The following is a 19,286-nucleotide window of genomic DNA, read 5'->3' as shown; positions in this document are numbered from 1 at the left end:
GGTCACAGTCAGGCTCGTTGCTCATTTCCACAGGCGTGCCACCACAATTCTTTGTTTGATTCCGCACGTTCCTTCGGTGACAAGGAGGAAGACGGGCACCTCTGTTGACTTTGTGGCTTCCTGATGTGCGTCACTGCTTCCCGCCTGTGATGTCATCAATCATCAAGGACACCCATCCCAAAATAACTCGAGCGCAAGGAGACCCTTTCAAAAGAAATTATGAGCATTTTGGAAAAGGAATTGAGGGTCGATTAGTCATGTTTCAAAGTCTTTGACTCAAATGACTGCGCTGGTGGGATTTATGTGGATGCAACAAGAACACACTATGAAGCAGATATTTGTTTTAGTTTTTTTTAATTTTGGCATTTCTTTGTTTTGCATTTATATTAAGCAAAGTGCATCTTAGTTTCTTTTTTCTCATCAACACATTGCACAATACATAAATAACGATGCATATAAAACGTCTTTGTATTTACAATTAATAATATATTTATATATAACATAAAATACATTTCTCGCCTCTTTATTTTTCATTAACTCTCGAGTCACTTTTCGTGAAGAAGCTCTTGTGTTTCTTCTTCTTCTTCTTCTGCAATAACTTTATCCATTTTGAACCTCTGGAACAAAAAAAAGAGGATGGGGGATAATGTCTGGGAGGAAGGGGCAGGGGAAGCCACCGCTATCGGGTGTTGAAGATGACCTCCAGCCAGCAGGGGCAGCTGCTGATGAACTGCCGCGTGTAGCACTGTCCCCAACCCTTCACGAAGCTGATTTGCACAGTGAAGCCTGTGCGCGGCTGCTGCGTGAACTCGTGGTCGTTGGGCCTCCGCAGGCTGCTGGCCTTGTCGTAGTCGAAAGCCTTGATGGAAAACCCGGGAAACACCTTGTGCACCAGCAGCGTACGCGAGTCCGGGTTGTCCAGTGTGGCCGACTTGATGAAGATTGGGTAGCAGCTTCGGTTGTATACCCACACGCCGTCGGGCTCGCGGGTCAGCTGGATGCCGTAGCCGATCTTGGCGCGCACCATCTGCACCAGCTGCGACTTATTGTCCGAGCAGAGCTGGCCCAGACAGAAACCGTTGCCCTGAGGTAGATCATAGAAGATATCCAGGGAGGACTCCTGGACCGAGTAGAGGCGCCCCACACGGGTCTTCTCCTCCCAGTAGGCCACCACGCACCAGTGGGACCGCTCCCCTGACTCCTGCATGGCCAGCGAATCTAGAGAGGGAACAAGAATAACAGGACTTAATATTTCGGAAAAAAAACTTGCGTGTCATGAGCATTTGAAACTTGGTCTGTAAGGTCTACAGTACTGTACATTGGTTGGTCTTGTTTTTTTTTGGACTGGTGAAATGACGGAAATAAGGAACGGCTGGTCGCGATAGTGCACTTGAGAAAAGGCCCTAAAACCCCAGACCAGAGAGGTAACCCCACAAAAAATGATGGATGTTGAATCCCAACATCCTAAGCAGTTCCTGAACTCTTCTCCGATCTCAGACACTGCTTGAACACTCGCTAGCAATAGCATTAGCACTCAACCATCCAACCAACCAAAAGAATCTCTGACTTGGTTACAAAAGCAAACCACTTCGCTATGCGTCAGTGAAAATAGCTAGACTATGTTCTCCCTGCAGACGGGCTTCGGTTGGCCTACTTGTCGACGTGCTTGAGGGATATTAGTAGCTTTGACACAGGGCAGACGGCAATATGGTCATAGTAGGCTTGTTTTCAGGCTTTGTAGACAAAAGTTTATCTGCCAGAAAAGCAACTGCAAAATTTAAGAGCAGCTAAAAAAGTATCTACCGTGTATACTACCCAAAGGAGAACCAGAAAATGACCATCTGTCTCTAAAAGCAAACAAAGTCCATCAAATTCCTTGATTATGCCGCATAACAGCGCTCTCCGCCCTACTTTCTGCCATGTGGCAAGCAGCCACGTTGAAATTCCTGGAGGCCAATGCGACAACGGCGAGACGCTGGCGGGCAAGTGTCCACATGCACTACATTATTTGTTGAGGCATTAAAGCGCTTATCGCCTGTCTGGCTCGCCATGTTTTCGTTAGCGGCGTGGGCCAACAATGCGCTGACGTCACCGCAATCATCCCACCGCGTTCTGCAGGAAATCGTCCTGCAAAGAAGGGGGATGGAGGGGCTGGTGTTGTTGAGTAACGTTCCCATAAACATTCCCTCCTCCAGCCTCCTTGGTCGGGGAGCACACGTGTAGTTGGAGCAGAATGGCGGAGGCCAGCGGCGAGGCCAAGCCAGTCTAAAGTTTCCCCGAGCGTAAAAAAGAAGCGTAGCATTGGCCGCGCTCCAATTTCCAGCCCCCTCCCTTCTCATATCTCTATTTCGCAGCAATCTGGCTCCAAGCGACCCCCCCCCCCCCCCTCAAAAGATGGGAGCCAGTGAGGCGCGAGGAAGTGGAGGGGTGTCAAAGAGAGGGGAACACATAGTTGGACTGCAACTTTTGCGTCCTTGACTAATTGCAGCGTCCTCTGTCGGACTTGTTTACTTCCAAATGCAAAAGCCCCCCCCCTTTTCCCCATCTCTGAGCTCCGCACTTCTTTCATCTCGCGCTAACCCCTCAAGTAAGCATTAATTTGGAAGGTCCCGCCGCAGACAAACTGCGACACTAATGCCGCAGGATCTGTGGCGGTCCAAGCGAGCCTCACCGTGGCCTGTCATTAAGCTTCATTAGACAACACCGGCAGACGGAATCAGGGAGACTGGGGAGGGACTTTTAGGCAAAAGGTGGTGGGGGGAGGGTGGGAGCGACTGAAAGCCTTCCATAAAACAAGCAGAGCTGTGTTCTTTGAAGTTGGTCGCAGCCGGGCCTCGGGGGGAGTTTATCGTAAATCCATCTTCGTGGGGAGCGTGGGGAGGGTGAGACGCCCAAGAACCAGACTATCTACCTTAGACTAAACGCAAGGGGGGAAAAAAAGGCATTTATCTTCCAGATAAGGGACGGAAAAACGTCTCTGACCCCGCTGACAGCCTGGTAGTGGCACTCACCTGGGTTAAAAGGGAGGGGGGGTCTGTAGTGTTTGTGTGTGTGTGTGACTGGGGAGGGGGCATAGACCTGGAGAGTGTGTCTGTTTGTTATTGCTCGGAGAGACGAGGCCTGGCGTCAGAGGTCATTAGAGCTCCGGGCTGCCTGTCTGAGCATGTCAGAAAACACCCCGCTATTCATGATGACACCAGCCGGGCCCGCTGGTTCCCGCCCCCGTCGCCATAGCCCCAGGCAGGAAGACGCATTAAATGCCACAAAGACCGAAGATAAGAACACGAGGGAGGATAAACACGTCAACTAGCAAAACGAGATAAAATTCTGAAAAATGGGTTACCGCACAGACGGCCTTTTTGGCGACAATAATGGAGCGCAGGCACGTCACGGGCAAAGGGATTTTTAGCCGATCATAGTTTGCTCAGAAAAAGTTACAAGAGTTAAGGTGGCTTTTTGTTCAGCAAAGTGCTAATCCAAAAGTAAGGCCATATTTTGTTCTGAAAAACTTACTATTGTCATTTTGCTCAGATAATACAGCAATATTGTGAGAAATGGTCACAATGGACACACTGTAATAAAAGATTAAAAAGTAAACAAAGTAGCACAAAGGGTAGCAACGTAACTAGAAAAAGTTTGTAAAGTTGCAATAGTGTTTCTACAAACAACATTTTTGGCTAGAAAAAAAAGGGGGGGGGGGCACAGGTACCTGAAGCCTCAGAGGCATTTATTAGCAGGGTGAAAGCGATACAGGCGCTTGTCCGCCATGTCAGGAGCTTGTTCACAGCTTGTCCTGACAGCACATGGCAACTTCATACTCAACAGCCACGTGGGAGAAAAGAGTGCATCTTGTTGCCAGTTTTCGGACAACCTTCTCTCCTCGCCTTACAGTCTGATGCTATTTGCGGCGCCCAACATAGGTGCTGTCTGACTGCGACTCCCGTCCTTGGCGGGCCAAGCAGGGGACGTCTTCCGCAATATACATCTGTCTGGATGTCTGCCCGTCCAGGCATTAGTCTGTCTGTCTGTCGGCCAGCCGCTCCACCTGCTCTCAGCGCTTCTCCTCTCCAAGGATAATCTGGCTAGCCGGCAGTCTCGAGGCCATCTGTTGGCCCTCTTTTGTGCCTGTTAGCCGGCCGCCTGCGTCATTTTGGCCGACAGTTTCGGAAAATAATTTCCTAAAATAATTCCTCATTTCATTACTTTGTACTATAATTGTCTGTTTGAAGTCGTTTTTTTTTTCGTTTTTTTTTAATGCCTGCGGAATATCAAGTCGGCGAATCGAGACACCGCAGAATCAGGATTGTTCTCCATTGAATCAACATTGCCGATTCCTTGGTGACTAATAAGTCATTGAGTTGCAAATTAGAAAATAAATAAATTTGGAGTCTGTGGACGTTCATGTTAAGTGAAAATAATCTGCCTCACTTGAACTGTCACAATATCAATATTTGATTTAGTCATATTCAGTATAAATCGCAAAACACGGCAAATAACGGTATTGATTTTTTTCCTACCAGCCTCGAAGTGAATAACCATGGATACAAAAAATGGTAATGATAAAGATGCATTTATTACATTTGTATTTTGTTCAACCTATTGCCATCTGCTAACATCAAAAACTTGGCAGGACGTGAAGGCTGAAAACACTGTTAGCACGTTGCCAACGCAGCAGATTGTGCGCGCGTCACACATTCTGACGATACAGATGATAACCGGGCATTTTGTGCTCTTGAATCAAAATGGCAGCCGGCGGGAGGGCACAGGCTAGCCAATTTAGCGCACACTGTTATCGTATCTTAATTTGAAGCGGACGACAGTATGCTCTATGATAAAAACAGACGGTGTTCATTGAAAACCTCAAAATGTTTGGAAAATAAGGCTTTCCTCAAGTAGACTGGGGCAGCTATGTTAGCATCAATGCTAAGCTAGCCAAAGCAACTGCACAAAAGAGGGAGGAGGTAGTTGTCGGCTGACTGGGTCCTCGCAGTCTAAAAAGGTTAATCATTACTTCAGTCTGTCTCCACGTACACACGCGCACACACACGCGCGTGCGCACATGCACACACACACACACACACACACACACACACACAGCGGCTCATTGCAGGAATGGGGAAGACGTGAAGGAAATGGACTCTTGGCGGCGGCGCCTTATTTTCTAAGTCAACACCCTCTCCCGAGCTGGCAGGGAGGAGGCGGTGACGGGGGTCTATTCCAAAAGTTCAAGGGTCACCCGGCTGAAGCATTCCTTTTGTTTGTTCTGAGCCAAGACATCTCACTCATCTCTCACACACATGCACGCACACACACGTACAAAAATAAACTCGTAGTCTCCACAAAAGCGGCGTGGCAGGTGAAACAGAAAACAGAAGTTCAAAATCCTCTATTCAAATTCCAATTATTTTTGACAGCAGAAAACATTCATATTGTCTTTGAGTTGAGTCTTAGCAAGCAATAGTAGACCCCAAAAAGTTGATTTGAGCTAGAAAAAGATGGAGCCTTGATGGCAGGAAAAGCCTGGCATGGGAGTGGCCCACTTTCACTATCTGCACATCTTGGACAATGACTCGCAGACATGCTATTTCTTCCCAGAAGCATCCGGGGTGGGAGATAAGGAGTGGAATGTTTGGCTGACATAATCACATGATCTCCATGTCTGGACCCCGACAAGACATGACGAAGAAACATTATCATCATGCTCTGAAGAACATTCTGTTCCCATGGAACGCCTCCTTCCTCCTCATGCTGACTGACTTATTATTGCAACACTTCATCGCGCTGACCACACACACATACACACACGCACATACACGCACGCACACACACACACACACATACATACACACACACACATACATACACACACACACACACACACACACACACACACACGCACCATTCCCGAGGCCCAGATTTCCCAGGGTGACAGGACAAATAAACACCGCGTCGCCCAGCATCAGGGTGCCAGGCGAGCACTGATGATGTCATCACGGACGTATATACCATGCTGACTCACATAAGTGGACTAGTGGACACGCCCACTTGTTTCGCTGTGCCATTCAGGCGCCGTGGTTGAAAGAAATGCAGACAACCCGCTATAGACAGTGTCTGGCTGTGTGTCTTTAAAGTATATGTGTGTGTTCCGTTATGAAATACAACGTATGATTTGCGGTATATAGTTTGGATGTGAACATGGCAACCAGCAGGGGAAAATGAATTATAATTGTCGTCAGTTATGAAAATAATTATCCTTCAGAATACATTTTCAATTATAAAATTAAAAACTAAGTCTAACTACAATGACAACAACTTTTTTTAAATGCTGTAATAAAAAAATATAAATAAAGTAAATAGATGCTCTACAATAAACTCAATAGACATTAACACCAGAAGGGCATTGAAGATGTCATCAGTCAAGTTGTACCCAAGAAGACTTGTTGCCCTGTGGCGTTCAGCAGGCGTGGGAACAACCAGCAGAGCCTGTCTAGCTTTTTGTTGTGTTTTTAATATACACCTCTTATGCGTGTGTGATTACGCAACACACTGTTGTCATGACACAATCCGGTGCCTCGTGGCCAAAACAGTGACCTCTGGCTGGTACAGTGAACTTCGTACATGAATGAATGGGATGCGGGGCAGAGACGGACGGGACGGGGGAACTGCCTTGCAGGAATCAAACACACGTGTGGGAACGCGTAGGCATGTATTTTTGCTTCCATCCCCTCTTTCGTTTCAGAATGGGCTTCCACAGTAACAATGTTCAACTTGTTCTGGGCCCCCCTTCCCGCTCTCCCCTGCTTAAAGGTAACCGTAAACGCCTCAGAATGGGAGACGATTCAGTACAAGGCAAGCGGCTCGGGGCCCACATTCCGTTCTCCTCCTTCCTCCTCTTCCTCCTAACCTCACTGTTTTTTCGATTTGCGCGGCGTAATGACACAGGGTGGAGAAAACAGAGGAGGGCCAAAAACCAAAATGGAGTCGCCCCTTGCCAAGAGGCGGCTTTGGCGGCTTCGCAAAGAGAGGAAGTGGGGGAGTAATGAGAGACGCCGGCCGCGGCTCGACTCGGGAGCGGGGCCCCCGGCCGACATCTCTGCTCGCGCGCGCCGCTGAAAATTACAGAGGACGAGGCCTCCACCCAAAAGACGCCATCTTGCCTCCTTAAAGGAAACACGGGGCATCAAGATAGGAGGGGGGGGGGGGGGGGAACGCAAAGGACAGTGGACTCTCCAAACTCTAGCGCCACTTCCAGTTTCTCACATTTATCTATGTAATGAAGTGAAGAACACTGGACAAAAGTATTGGGACACTAGATTTGCTACTTGCTTTTTGTGCACTGTTGGAGTAACTGCAACGATGCTCATGATAGACTTTTATGACTACATAGAACTTCCTGACTTCTAAGATCATTCTAATAAACCAATGAAAAAGTAAAAACCAGCAGAGATAATCTCATTGAACTGGTGAGTTACGCTAACAAAAATATTCCGTTGTTCTTATTTTTCCTTTGCCTGTACGTGAGCGTTTTTTTTTTTTTAATAAGACTCCTTTTCCCCGCCAGCTCAAAGACATGAGGTCATATCCTGCGCGGCCCTTTCCTCTTGCCGCTAACCCAAACAAGGCGGGAATACTGGGAGCGCAGGAGCTGGAACGCTGAGGAACACTGAGGGCACTCTGTTCAGCAGTCAAGCTCGAAGTAAGTTTCCGGTTTAAAAAGAAAATATATATATATATATATCTACTGGGTTATGAGGGTGACACTTGACTTCCCGTCATTAATGAATATATAAAAAAATAGGGCAGTCGTCATGACGGCAGGTTTGATTTAATGAGCCTGGACTAAATTTAATCCCCTTGCCGGAGACAATGATGGAGTTTGCACCTCCAGCGGATTAAGACCCCAACTAATTGACATTGTGACAGAGATGTGGAGAGCAGGATGGAATTTTTAAAAAGTGCAGGTGTTATTCTATAGGTGACTACGGTGACACTGGTTAGAATTAGTAAGACAAAAAGTAACTTTGTAAAAGGTTGAAAAAAAATTATTAGTGAGGACGGGTGAAAAATAAAAGTATTCAGTCAAAAATATATTAAGTGTAAATAAAAGTTCAAAACCACTAAACAAAAAAAAATCCCATTTTGCCCGCACACAGGCTGCCGGGTGAGGGGAATTAAAAAAAGAAAAAGCCTGGCTAAATTTAAAACCACGGCGGGAGGAAGCGCTTGTGTGACAGTGGGCAGCGGGCCAGGGCTTGCACCGTGGTCATTCTATCCCTGTGTGAGTGTGTGTGTATGTGTGAGAGAGAGAGATCGCAGCCTGACAGGATCCCAGTCAGTCCCGGGTGGCACCAGGAGGCACGCCACTAACACACTGCTAAGACGTTAGCAGCACTGTCCACATCCAAGAGCACACAAACAATCCCAATAAGTCCAGTTAAAGCGTCTCTTCCCCAAATAAGAGCATTTCAGACAGCGCACTTCAACACACAGCGGCCTACGCCTGCGTCACGTCGGCTATTTGGGCCCTTTGCCAGAATTTCAACAGCCCTCTCATCATTTCTCGTTAAAAACAGAAGCAGACGTGGGCCCGTGCCCCGTGCGCAGGAACCACGTGGTGGGTGGAGAGAAATCCACACGCAAACGCTAAATCCAGCACCAACCTCCGCCAAGGAACGCCAGACAATCCTAATTTGGATTAGATTAGACGCAGACATTGATTTTCCAGCCGCCCCACTTGTGTCATTGGGGATTGATGTATTATTACATGAGGAATAGAGGGAAATGTTATGCTAATAAAAGTAACAAATTTGAACAAAGGCAATTTTGATACTAATGCACCATGTGTTCTATGGTGGTTTCCCTGAACTACTAAATTTGGTTAGAATTGATTTACTTGGTTTTGAGCATATCTTCAAACTGACTCTACCCTGCTCTCCTGGGGGAAATGGTTTTGCTCAAATCTGACAGCAAGCAAATATTTTGTGGCGGATTCGTGTCGAGAAATTGCTAAGCTATCAACGTAAACAAAACCATGTTGAAACTATTATATGCATGCGGATGGCAATAATTCAGGTTGTGACCCACTATCCTCTAAGGACTCCATTTTGTGTAACAAAGTGCGGTGAAAACCTCCTTGGCGGTGGTACTAAAGTCCCTGCCTCTCTTCATTCACAAAACACTTGGTGATCCCTCTCATCAGTTTCTGCGGTCAACTGAAACCCGCTCAATCAACTGCCCTCCCCCCCTCAACCCCCACTTCCCCAACCGTCCCTCCCTGTTCTGTGTCGTGTTCCAAGCGGATGACGCGAGGCGGTGAGAAGCCACTAGCCTGGCAGGCAGCCCGGCTTGCATTTGCGCTTGTCACTGTCGCGGCGGCTCGCTGAACTCCTCCTCTCCCGGATCGGATCTCTTTTTCCTAGTTTGTGGGTCATGCGCCACAGTCAACGATCACTTAAATATTCAAGTTGGATCACCCTCAACAACACCCCTGAAAGAAAAAAAAAAAACCTTCCCTTTGCTGACCCGCCTCCCCTCTTCAATCTGTCTGGAGGGGAACATAAAAAAGGGGCGATTTGAGGGAGCTAGAAGGTCACCGGCAGGCCTTCTGGGAGAGCCATGTTTCTTTTGTCAGGGCCCCCGAGGGAGGGCGTAGGGGAGGTGAGAGGGGGAAGGTGCAGCGGCTTGCCAGGGAAAACCATGAGGGCACTGCTTTTCTCCCATCTTAGCTGAGGAGGCCCATTCACAGAGCTGCTTGCTGACAGGAAGGAAACTAGGGGAGGAGGGCACAGCCCATTCAGAAACAAGTGGCAGCAAGAAGTACTTGTGTGTGTGTACTACTCCGGTTCTAGGGTTTCACAGTTTAAAGTAAAAGCTGTCAAGTTAATACACGCAAGAACGACTTTCATGTCCAGAATGAGACGGATTCTAGTTCTCCGCCGACACCAAACAAAGCAGGGCTTAGGGCGGTGGTGGTGCTGTGGAGTAGAGAGGGGTGGGCGTGGAGTATGGCAGCAAACACCAACTGACATAAAACAGGCTTTAAAAGGGCCCGGTAATGAGAACCAGCTGAGGGCCCAGAGAGAACAACTCTGCCCACGAACGCGGCCCCGGTTTGGGAAGGCGGCCAAAGAGGATTTTGGGAAAGGAAAGCCAAGGAAGCCCTGAACTAGGGCCTGGGAAAAAAAATGTGTCTGTCTCTTGCTCGCTTCACTTGGCTTTGGGTTTGCACATGAACAATACCAAGAGTGTGTTCCAAACACCACCACCCTGCATCGTCTTCTTGACTTATAGTGGGAAAACACGCAATCAAGATATTTACCTGAAAGCCCCACAGGGGCCGAGTAGGTTGTTCCTCCGGTCTCACTGGATGAGGGTCCTGAGTCCGGAGAATCTGGAGCAGAGACAGACGAAGACTTGGTATTAGTGAGGGGGGAGACGGCAAAGAAACAGCTGCAAGGCCGTCAATCACCAAGCTGAAATCAATGCCTGATGAAGACACTGACGGATAAATTTGAGCCATGATAATCTCCCATAATCTACTGCTTCGGGAGAATCGGTAACCCTACATTCAAAGGAAGGGGTATTGCTTGCGGCTCCATCGCCGAACAAACGATGAAAAAGGGGTCAGAGGCATCGCGGTACGATGTATTCGGGAACAGAGGTTTTATTGGCAAGGCCTCGCTACCACCGCGGTCGTGCTAACGAGCGACGCGGGCACACAGCCTCTCTTGGCCGAGACGGCCTTGCCTGCACTTTCATTGGCTGCCAGCGGCCTGGCCCTGGTCGCCAGGGCAACAGTTCACAGCTGACCGCAGGATTGAGGAAGGGGGTGGGAGGCCGTAGGGGTAAACACTGTGTGGATTATGTCCCACCATAGAAGAAACAAGGTGGCAATTTACATCAGGGCTAATGGACTAATCGTCGTTGCCAATGCTGTGTCGGACAGCGACCGTGACACGGATGACCTCCACTTCCTGCTCATGAGAGTCGTAAATTTTAGCCGTCGTAAAAAAAATCCCCAGGAAGACGACCGGCGTGCGATTTTACAACATGGATGGCCTTCTTTAGATTACATACTCTCAAGGTGTCATTAATGAACAACTTGGCAGACATTGAAGAAGACAGTTACAAGATCAAGGAGTACATTAGGTAGCGTTCTGGGTACAAGGTCCACAAAAACTTGAAGTACAACACGTACCATTTGAAGTACTGGATCCATGAGAACAATTACATTTCTGGGTATTAAATCTACAAGTACCAGGCCCAAAACAGAGTAATGACCAGCGTAAAATGGAAATAGTTTTTCTATGAAAAGTTCCAGGGTTGATGAGGACAAGCGGTACAATAGGTATAGTTGTGGATTCAAACCATTTTTGTTCACAGATAATGCTAGCATGCTAAGTCTCAGGAAGTTACCGGCGATTGGGTGACTGACAACTGCCGCGGGCTAGTGGCGGGGGGCGGGACCGTCTATGGCCTATTGTCCTATTAATACATCTCCGCAGAGTCTCTCCCGTGGTCGTGATGGCCATAGCAGCTGCGACCGCTGAGTAATGACAAACGGCGGAAAAAAGTGTGACAGATGATTTAGAGGCTAGGCTAGCTGCTAATTTCCTGGTTCTCCCGTGGCGCTCCCACACAACTCCAGGGGCTTTTTCCAGTTGCATAATCACTTCCTGTATCCGCACAAGATTTCCTATTTACTTCAGCCCGTGCGATACTGGTTGTTAGCATGACTGACAGTGGTGATGCTCGGCTTTAGTAAGACGCTGAATAAATAATGGTTGATAAGCAGACAGGGAGGGAGCACGGGGGCAGGTGCGGAGTGGAGTGGTGAGGCTGGAGGGGGTGGGATGGGGAGGGGTGGTGTAGTTGTACTATGGAGTCACAGCTGCAGCTGCAATGACTTCCTATTGTTTCCACTCACTGAAAGCCACTTTCTCCCTTTTCGACCGGCGGACCCCCAGCCAGCTGCTCGTCTGGCAGGGGTCATTGTCTGGACCCCCGGCTTTCTTTTACGGCACTGACACACACCCGTAAATGAGAGGAGACCCCCGCATACCCTACCCCCCACCCTGTCCACATGGACACATCTCACTGTGCACTATATAACCCCAAGTGGCAGTTCAACTGCAGCAGTACAGGATCAGAGGGGGCGTGGCTAGACACAAGGCCGTTTGTTGATTGGTCTGCAAAGATGATTGCTTGTTATACCTTCTTTGAAAGCCCCTTGCCTCACTGTAATTTTCACTTCTTGAGTTTTCTCGAGCCGCATTGAGCTGGAAGCTCCAATGCTTGCTTTGGAATGGTGCCGCGAGGCATGATACTCAATTTTACTTTTCAGCATGGTTACTTGAATCAGCATTCCTATTAATACTTGCAATCTAGAGAAGTGTGTTGTTTAGAAAAGACGCTGCTTGTAGTTTCATTTTTCTGTTTGCGCTTAAGCCACGCCATTACCAGGTGGTTTTCCAGAAGAATCCCCGTTCTGTTTCTCTAAAGCTTCCGACAGTGCCAGAATTGCACTCCATTTCTAGTCCTAAATCAGGAATAGATGCGACGATTGTTAATGGAATACACGCTGTAGGCATATATTTGGAAGACAGTGGGTATGTTGAGCCTCGCATTAAAACTTTGGGTGCAAATGTTGACAGCGCTCATTATTTTGATTTGGGATCAGCACCCAAGCTGCACGGTTGCCATCAGAATCATCATTGTTTCTTTAAAGTACCAGTACCTGAGATAGTGGATTGTTGATCGTCTTGTTTTGAGTTTCTCTTTCTCTTTCTGTAACATTATCTCTTGTTATCAGGCAAAAAAAATCAGGCTTTATTTATTACTGTTAAACTTTACACAGATCTGACCTACTTTTGTTTCTTGGGATTATGCTTGAGAATACTTCTCTTGAGTAAACTGTACACAAGTATACTTCATATGATATAATCTGCCAAGGTACTACAAATGAAAAGCAGCGAATAATATATCCAGAAAATAAATGAGCAAGTCATTTATCCATCTCGTAATTAGATAGGGGATCGGTTATTACTTTGTAAACTACAAAGCCTAGTTACGTACTTTGTGTTTCAACATTCTCTTTCTCTATTACTTGAGAGCTAGAGAAGCAGGAAAAGACTGCTTTGGAATGACACTCTATACCATTGCATGACCTATGTCGATTTTCGCTTTGGCTGGAGCCATGCAGGTAGTCACAGCAGTGGCTTTTGATGCCACCAAGTAGTTCTATCGATCAGGAAACTCATCTGGCGGGTCAGTGATCACTGTGTAATCGTCATACAAAAGCCGTATTGTTGTGATTAACATATTCGTAGCAAGGTGCTAAAATCTAGACTTGGAAGGCTCCTCTAAATACAACGTATGTAATAAATGACGGTTTTCTGCATCATCGCGCAGTCCGAGTGGCGACACGCTACACTTGAAACGTAACACGCTTCACAGGGCGACGATGACATAACCCTCTGCGCCTCTCTGGCACCGAGGTGACAACCGTCGTCTGGCTCAGGCTGCCGTGGCGGCCAACAAACAAACAAACAGGCCAAGACTGCCGCCGCTTGGTAAACAACCAAAGACGCTAAAAACAGCTCACACATGCTAACATTAAAGGCATCCAACACCGGAGACATGGCCCGCTAACATGACTGAAGTGTGAATAAGTGAGCAGGGCTCCATGAAGACGGACTGGCAAACAAACACGCTTGTAGGCCGCTGTGAGCGCCAGCTGGCCGCCAGCCACGCTAGAAGTGCACAGCCAGCCTCAGTGCCTCTGCGCTGCTGCCATAAATCACAGCAAAACATGGAGCTGCTTCCTGTGCACACCATCATGTATGTGCACACACATGCGCTGCAGAAGCTGCACTTATGAAGATGTTCAAGTCAAAAGTGGCTTTATGAAGAAAGGGAGTTTGAGAGAGGCGTTTGCGTGGCGCTGTTTGGAGCAAAAACGGCATAAATTGCCATTTTGCTCACTCTCGTCACACAAAAACTTTATTACGGCAGTAAGTAAGTGCATGACCCTGTTAATAGGTTGCGGGAAACGCTGAGAACGCAGGCGAAACGAAAATGTCAAAGTTGTGTCGTTTTGATTCTTCCACAATGGAAAATTTGAAAAATTGTGGCATTTCTTTCAAATGAGTCACACCACTGTCTTAAAATGAAAGTTCAATGTGTGCATGTGAAACAAAAGCATTTTGTCTTGGTTGCTTACTTTAAACTGCTATATCACCAATCTACAAATTCATTCATCGGGGTTTGCAAGAATTGCTTGACTTGTGGCCAAATATGAAAACCAGTCTTTATAAAATGACACTTTGTAGAAAATGCTGAATGGAAAAAAAAAAAAATAGGAAAAGCAACAATAATGAACCTCCGTGCTATTAACACTTGTCTTGCCACGACACAAATGTATCCAATACAACACATACTCCCCACAAAGGTTATCCAACGACTATTTGGGAACACTTCAAGCTTGTTGCACGTCGCCAACTCGTGGCCTGGCATGCAATACCGTTCTTACATTGTATGTAAACGAAGAGCGAGCTTTGTTTTGCCATTAGTATTTGGACCGGAACGTACTCGGCTTTTATTGCAATTGAGTTCAAATCAGTCTCATGCAAACATGAATGCGTGTGAGCTCACCTGGTGGTTTAAGATAATCCATGGGATAGCGGGAATATGGAGGAGGTGGAGACTCTGTATGGAGACAGGGAGGGGGGGCAAAAGTGTAAGAACATACCACACGGGTCATAAACCTAAGGCAGTAAGACCATTTTTAATCAAGCCTTCATATAACTTCAAAGACTACTTAAACTAGAAACACTTATCATACCTAATAACATCATAATATTTCCCGTCGGTTTAGCACACCCTCCGAGGATTTTGTGAGCAAGAGAGCGAGGCCCCGAGGGCTGGCTATTGCCTTTCACTGACAGCCAGATAAACAAGGGGGCCGCCTGGCGCCAGGAGGGCCGCTATCACCGTCTAGGACAAACTCAGATAGGGGCCTCTCGCTCTCTCTCTCGCTCTCTCGCTTTCTATCGCTCCGTCTCGCTCGCTCCCTCCGTCTCTCTCTCTCTCTCTCTTCTCTCGCTCTCTCTGTTTCTCTATCTGTCTCTCTGTTTCACACACGCACTTGAAAACTTCCCTGCAGAGTGATCAACTGAATAAAATGAAAACTTAAAAGGAGCACGACAACACCAAAGTAACCAAAAAAAACTTTTTAAAAAATTCAAAACGTGCAAATAAAATAGTAACTAAAACAAAGCAGTGCAATTACACAATGCAAACAATACTTAAACAGTATTGTATTTTATTATTATAATGCCTAGCTTTTAATATACAAACAAAACATTTTAAAACCTTCAATGACAATATAGTTTTGTCAAAGGCAACTAACCTTACTTGAAGGATTGGTAGGCTATCAGTACCAGCCACCGGTAATTCATAATTCAAATATTAGTTGTTTATTTTACACCAGTGCCATCAACAGTCACTTAATTTTGTTTACATATTATCTTTTTTATTTTCATATTTTTTTTGTTATCTATTTTTTGGGGGGGGGGGGGGGGGGAAGAGGTCTGCTCACCGAGTTCACAGAGGCGGCTCATGTGATGCGGGTTGCAGCAGACGAGCTCCGGGTTGACTTTCCCGTAGGATTCACAGCACGACAGCCTCTTGAGCTCCGAGGAATGCCTGAGGTCGGGCCACCTGAACACCTTGTAGAGCAGCATGGGGAGGGAGTAAGACACTTGACCCACTTTGGTGTCCACTTTGCCCGGGAGCAGTAAGCAGGGGCTTCGGGCGCCCCCCTTGGACTCCACCGCCTGCAAAAGCACCTCCAATTGTTTCTCTTTAATCTTCTTGAGCACGGAGTGGGTGAGTGCCTTTAATTCGGCCTCCGACCCGCCGTGGGACTTGGCCGCCACCTTGGCCGCTTTGCCCATGCAGCAGCTCCCGGGGCCATGCGTCCCTCTGTCCGCCTCCCCGTCGCCCTCCACGGGCGCGCGGCTCCGCCACAGTCGCCGGACGAGCCCCGATCGTTTGGTCCTGAACATGCGGGACGAGATGAGGGTTCCCCGGCTAAACAACGGGCATGGTGTCCGCAAACCATGAAGATTGCCGGGTCCGAGTCCGGAGGAGGCGGCGGAGGAGGGGATGAGGAGGGCGGCGGCGGAGAGGCGGCGAGCCGGAGGAGCGGGGCGGCGGGGTTGCAGCAGGGCGCCGCCGGAGACGGGAGCCCGCAGCCCGGCCAGGCGCTCAAGCCTGCTCCTTTGGGCCGCCGCCGATACTCGGCACGCTCGCTTAGTGGCTCCCTGTTCACAACATCGAGGGGTCTTCGTTCGCGCTACAACCAAGCAGCGTGACGTAAAAGGGCGAAAAGGGACCCGAAAGAGCTTTTAATCCACGTCAACTAAAAAATCCAAAATTCAGGCTTGTGTTTTTCTTTTTTTTTCAGGTCCGTGATATCCTGCAGCCTTTCTCTACATGCACACGGCGAGTATGTGCGTGGCACCGGAGCAAGCAGACGTGGGTGAGTGTGTGTGCTCCCTACAGGCGGGGGTACAAGTGAGTGAGCATGTGTGTATGTGTGTGTGCGCGCGTGTGGCGTGGATTGGCTAGTGGTTTGCGTGTGTGTCCTCTCCACAGTGCGCATTGACGCGCCCGGTCACATGGGCGTCTAGACAGCCTGTCGCTTGACAAAGAAATGCGATTGTGTTGTTGCGCAAACACTAAACGCGCGTTATCAAGCAGAGCGCGCACACTCAAGCGAGCACGAGCACGTTGACGTTCTTTTGCGGGGCAAAAAAAATGGGTCCCACTCGACTTAGTAAAATACGTATGTAAAATAAAAGTGGGCATTGGTAAAGCAGTGTTTCGAAAGTTTTGTAATGTTAATGAGAAGTTTCCCTGTCAATTTAATGTATCCGTCACGAATTTTATGTGCACCATTACTACTGTTTCCCGTCACGAATTGACTTTATTATTGTTTGTATTTGACTTTCAATAGATTTCAAACACACATACGTTTTCAAACACAAAAATCGAGAGGAATCTATGTGGTTCTGCGAGAATAAGACGAGAGAGGAAAAAACCCCAACTGATTTTAGCCTTGCTTGCTCGCGACTGCCCCCTGCTGGACGCTTACGACGCACTAAAAAAAAAAAATACCCCCCTTCTATTTATATGTATGAAGCAGAGAATCCACTTCCGGTCATGGGTTCAAGGGGATGCGGCTCAGTCGATGCTTTGACAGATATAAAATCATATAAAAGATTTCAAGTTTTGAAAATTGTATTATGAATCTAGTATACATATTTGTGAGGGCAAAAATGTAACATTAAAACAAAATTCATACACAAAAAATATTTTTATTTTGCAAGAAATTTTAAGTCAGGAGTTCTCAACAAAACCTTTTTATCTCAATAGTCTTTGTCTTTATCTTCCTTTTTAATGATTGTTATTAGCATGTCGCCAGTAATTTATAGTGGAGTCTAGACAGTCATTGTGCTGAATTTGCATTAGTGTATGCGTGTAGTTGCCGCAAAGACAGACAAGGAGGAATTGTATGCAGGCATCACTATGTTAATGTGCCCGTTTGGCTGGGGGGGGGGGGCAAAGTGGTGTCGGGGCGTCAGTGGGGGGCTCATGAGTGTCGTGACGTGTGTTAGAAGATGGAGATGGTTGTAGTCAATTGCTCATCCCTGTTGTCCCATGCTCCCGCAGTGGCGCCATTTAAAATTGCTGAGCAGGAGGAAGCGCAACGGGGCTGGAGCAACATGTCTGGAAGTAATCAGTCACCAGGGGAAAGCTTTGTGGAAGTGACTCCATGTTGTCCTTCCTCTGTGTCTGCACCGAGAATTTTGCCCATGCAACTCAGTCGATATCAATACAACAACAAAACCTTATACATATACCATAAAATATATACATAATGTACATTCTATAGTCTACATGCATGTTTTTATTGTACATATTTATGTATACACTCATTCATTGATGTTTCTACAGAAGCCCCAAAGTGTTTGAGCTAACTTTCCCCTGTCCTACTTTGGCCTGTGTAGGTCTACGACTCTTTGCATCCACCTTGAAGTAAAGTGGGGTTGAAAAAAACGAGTGGCTGCTTCATCCATCTTGCTGCAGTCACGTGAAAAGAGAGCCGTCGGTAAAATGACCCCGGTGGCGCAGCGGCACAAGGAGGACCATGTCACATTGGAAGCACCTCCATTCAGCCATCTGCCAGCTCAAATCTCAATCCCCCCACCCTCTACCCCATAACGAAGCTGCGAGCAGGTGAAAGCGGGCCACTCTGGAGAGAGAAGCATTAGCATTGTTCTTTACCACGTAATGTCTTCAGCCGTGGAAATAAATCCATACTGCGGCATGAAATTCTCTGGGGAAGCGGCAACCATTGTGTCCTTTTCACCTCCCTCACCGATGGTTTAATTTCTTTCATTTTCTTGGCTGCAGCCTCGGTTAGTAAAAGAAAGGGCGACATTCAAATGGCCGTTGTGCAAGTTAGCAACCTTTTCAAGACCTCGGTTCAGCAAGCAAAAGATAAAGACTGAATGGGGAAATCAATTTCAAACATTTTCTTTGCAATAAGATTTTCTATGTTCCCATACTAGTCTTAAGACAGCATTCTGATCATTGTTTGTGGCATTACTAGATAGTCATTTAGCAAAAAAAAGGCCTTACAAAACGTTTTATTATTAAAATAGCCAGGAGCTGTCCCTTGGGGGGGGGGCAAGTGGACTGTCGTGTGTCAGCACCATCAGGACCTCGGACAGTGGTATTTTTATTTTTACAAAAGCCTTACTATACTATGTATATATATTTAATTAAAAAATCCTTATTATACTACTATGGCCATTTCTTATGCCTTATAATACATGGTCGCTTTTTTATTAATAAAAAGCCTTACGGTTGTGTCTGATGTTTTATTTATTTAATCGTATGTAGCTACTGCATACCTGTTCTTTAACCTCTTGTGTGCCACTCTTGGATGTGGATACTGCTGGCAACTGAATTTCCCCCAATGATCAATAAAGTTTCTATCTAGCAACCACGATTGCATCCCAGTGCTGCAAATACGTGTTTGATCCTTGCTTCTTTTTTAATGCACAAGGTAGAATAATCCAAACATAAACTGTCGGATAATTCCAAGTGCTTAAAACAGCACAAACATTGGAACGCGGCCTCCTGTTCCCTAATTAAGTGCACCTGTGGCAAAAGTTGGGCTCTTGTAGACCGTGAAAATGAACTAAACTTTTCAC

General features: G+C 47.0%; 1 protein-coding gene across 1 annotated transcript; it reads right to left on the bottom strand.

The window, feature by feature from the left end:
* Positions 1-337: 337 nt before the first annotated feature.
* On the bottom strand, positions 338-16,067 carry smad7 (SMAD family member 7). The gene is made up of 4 exons (XM_061292471.1): positions 15,599-16,067; positions 14,653-14,706; positions 10,319-10,390; positions 338-1,218 (listed from the first exon to the last, which is right to left on the bottom strand). Exons 1-4 carry the CDS (start codon positions 16,065-16,067, stop codon positions 680-682), a joined length of 1,134 nt encoding a protein of 377 aa, XP_061148455.1. The 3' UTR covers positions 338-679.
* Between the last annotated feature and the right edge of the window lie 3,219 nt (positions 16,068-19,286).

The sequence above is a fragment of the Syngnathus typhle genome, linkage group LG12 (genome assembly GCF_033458585.1).
Source record: "Syngnathus typhle isolate RoL2023-S1 ecotype Sweden linkage group LG12, RoL_Styp_1.0, whole genome shotgun sequence".
Classification (NCBI taxonomy): Eukaryota; Metazoa; Chordata; class Actinopteri; order Syngnathiformes; family Syngnathidae; genus Syngnathus; species Syngnathus typhle.
The sequence above is the reverse complement of the archived record's forward strand: the minus strand, read 5'-3'. Positions and strand labels throughout refer to the sequence as shown.

Coding starts and splice junctions, on each gene's coding strand:
- smad7 (XM_061292471.1), bottom strand. CDS start 16,067: ATGTTCAGGACCAAACGATCGGGGCTCGTCCGGCGACTGTGGCGGAGC. Junction 10,391..14,652: donor GGATTATCTTAAACCACCAG/GTGAGCTCACAC, acceptor TCTCTGCTCCAG/ATTCTCCGGACTCAGGACCC. Junction 1,219..10,318: donor GGCCCCTGTGGGGCTTTCAG/GTAAATATCTTG, acceptor TTCCCTCTCTAG/ATTCGCTGGCCATGCAGGAG.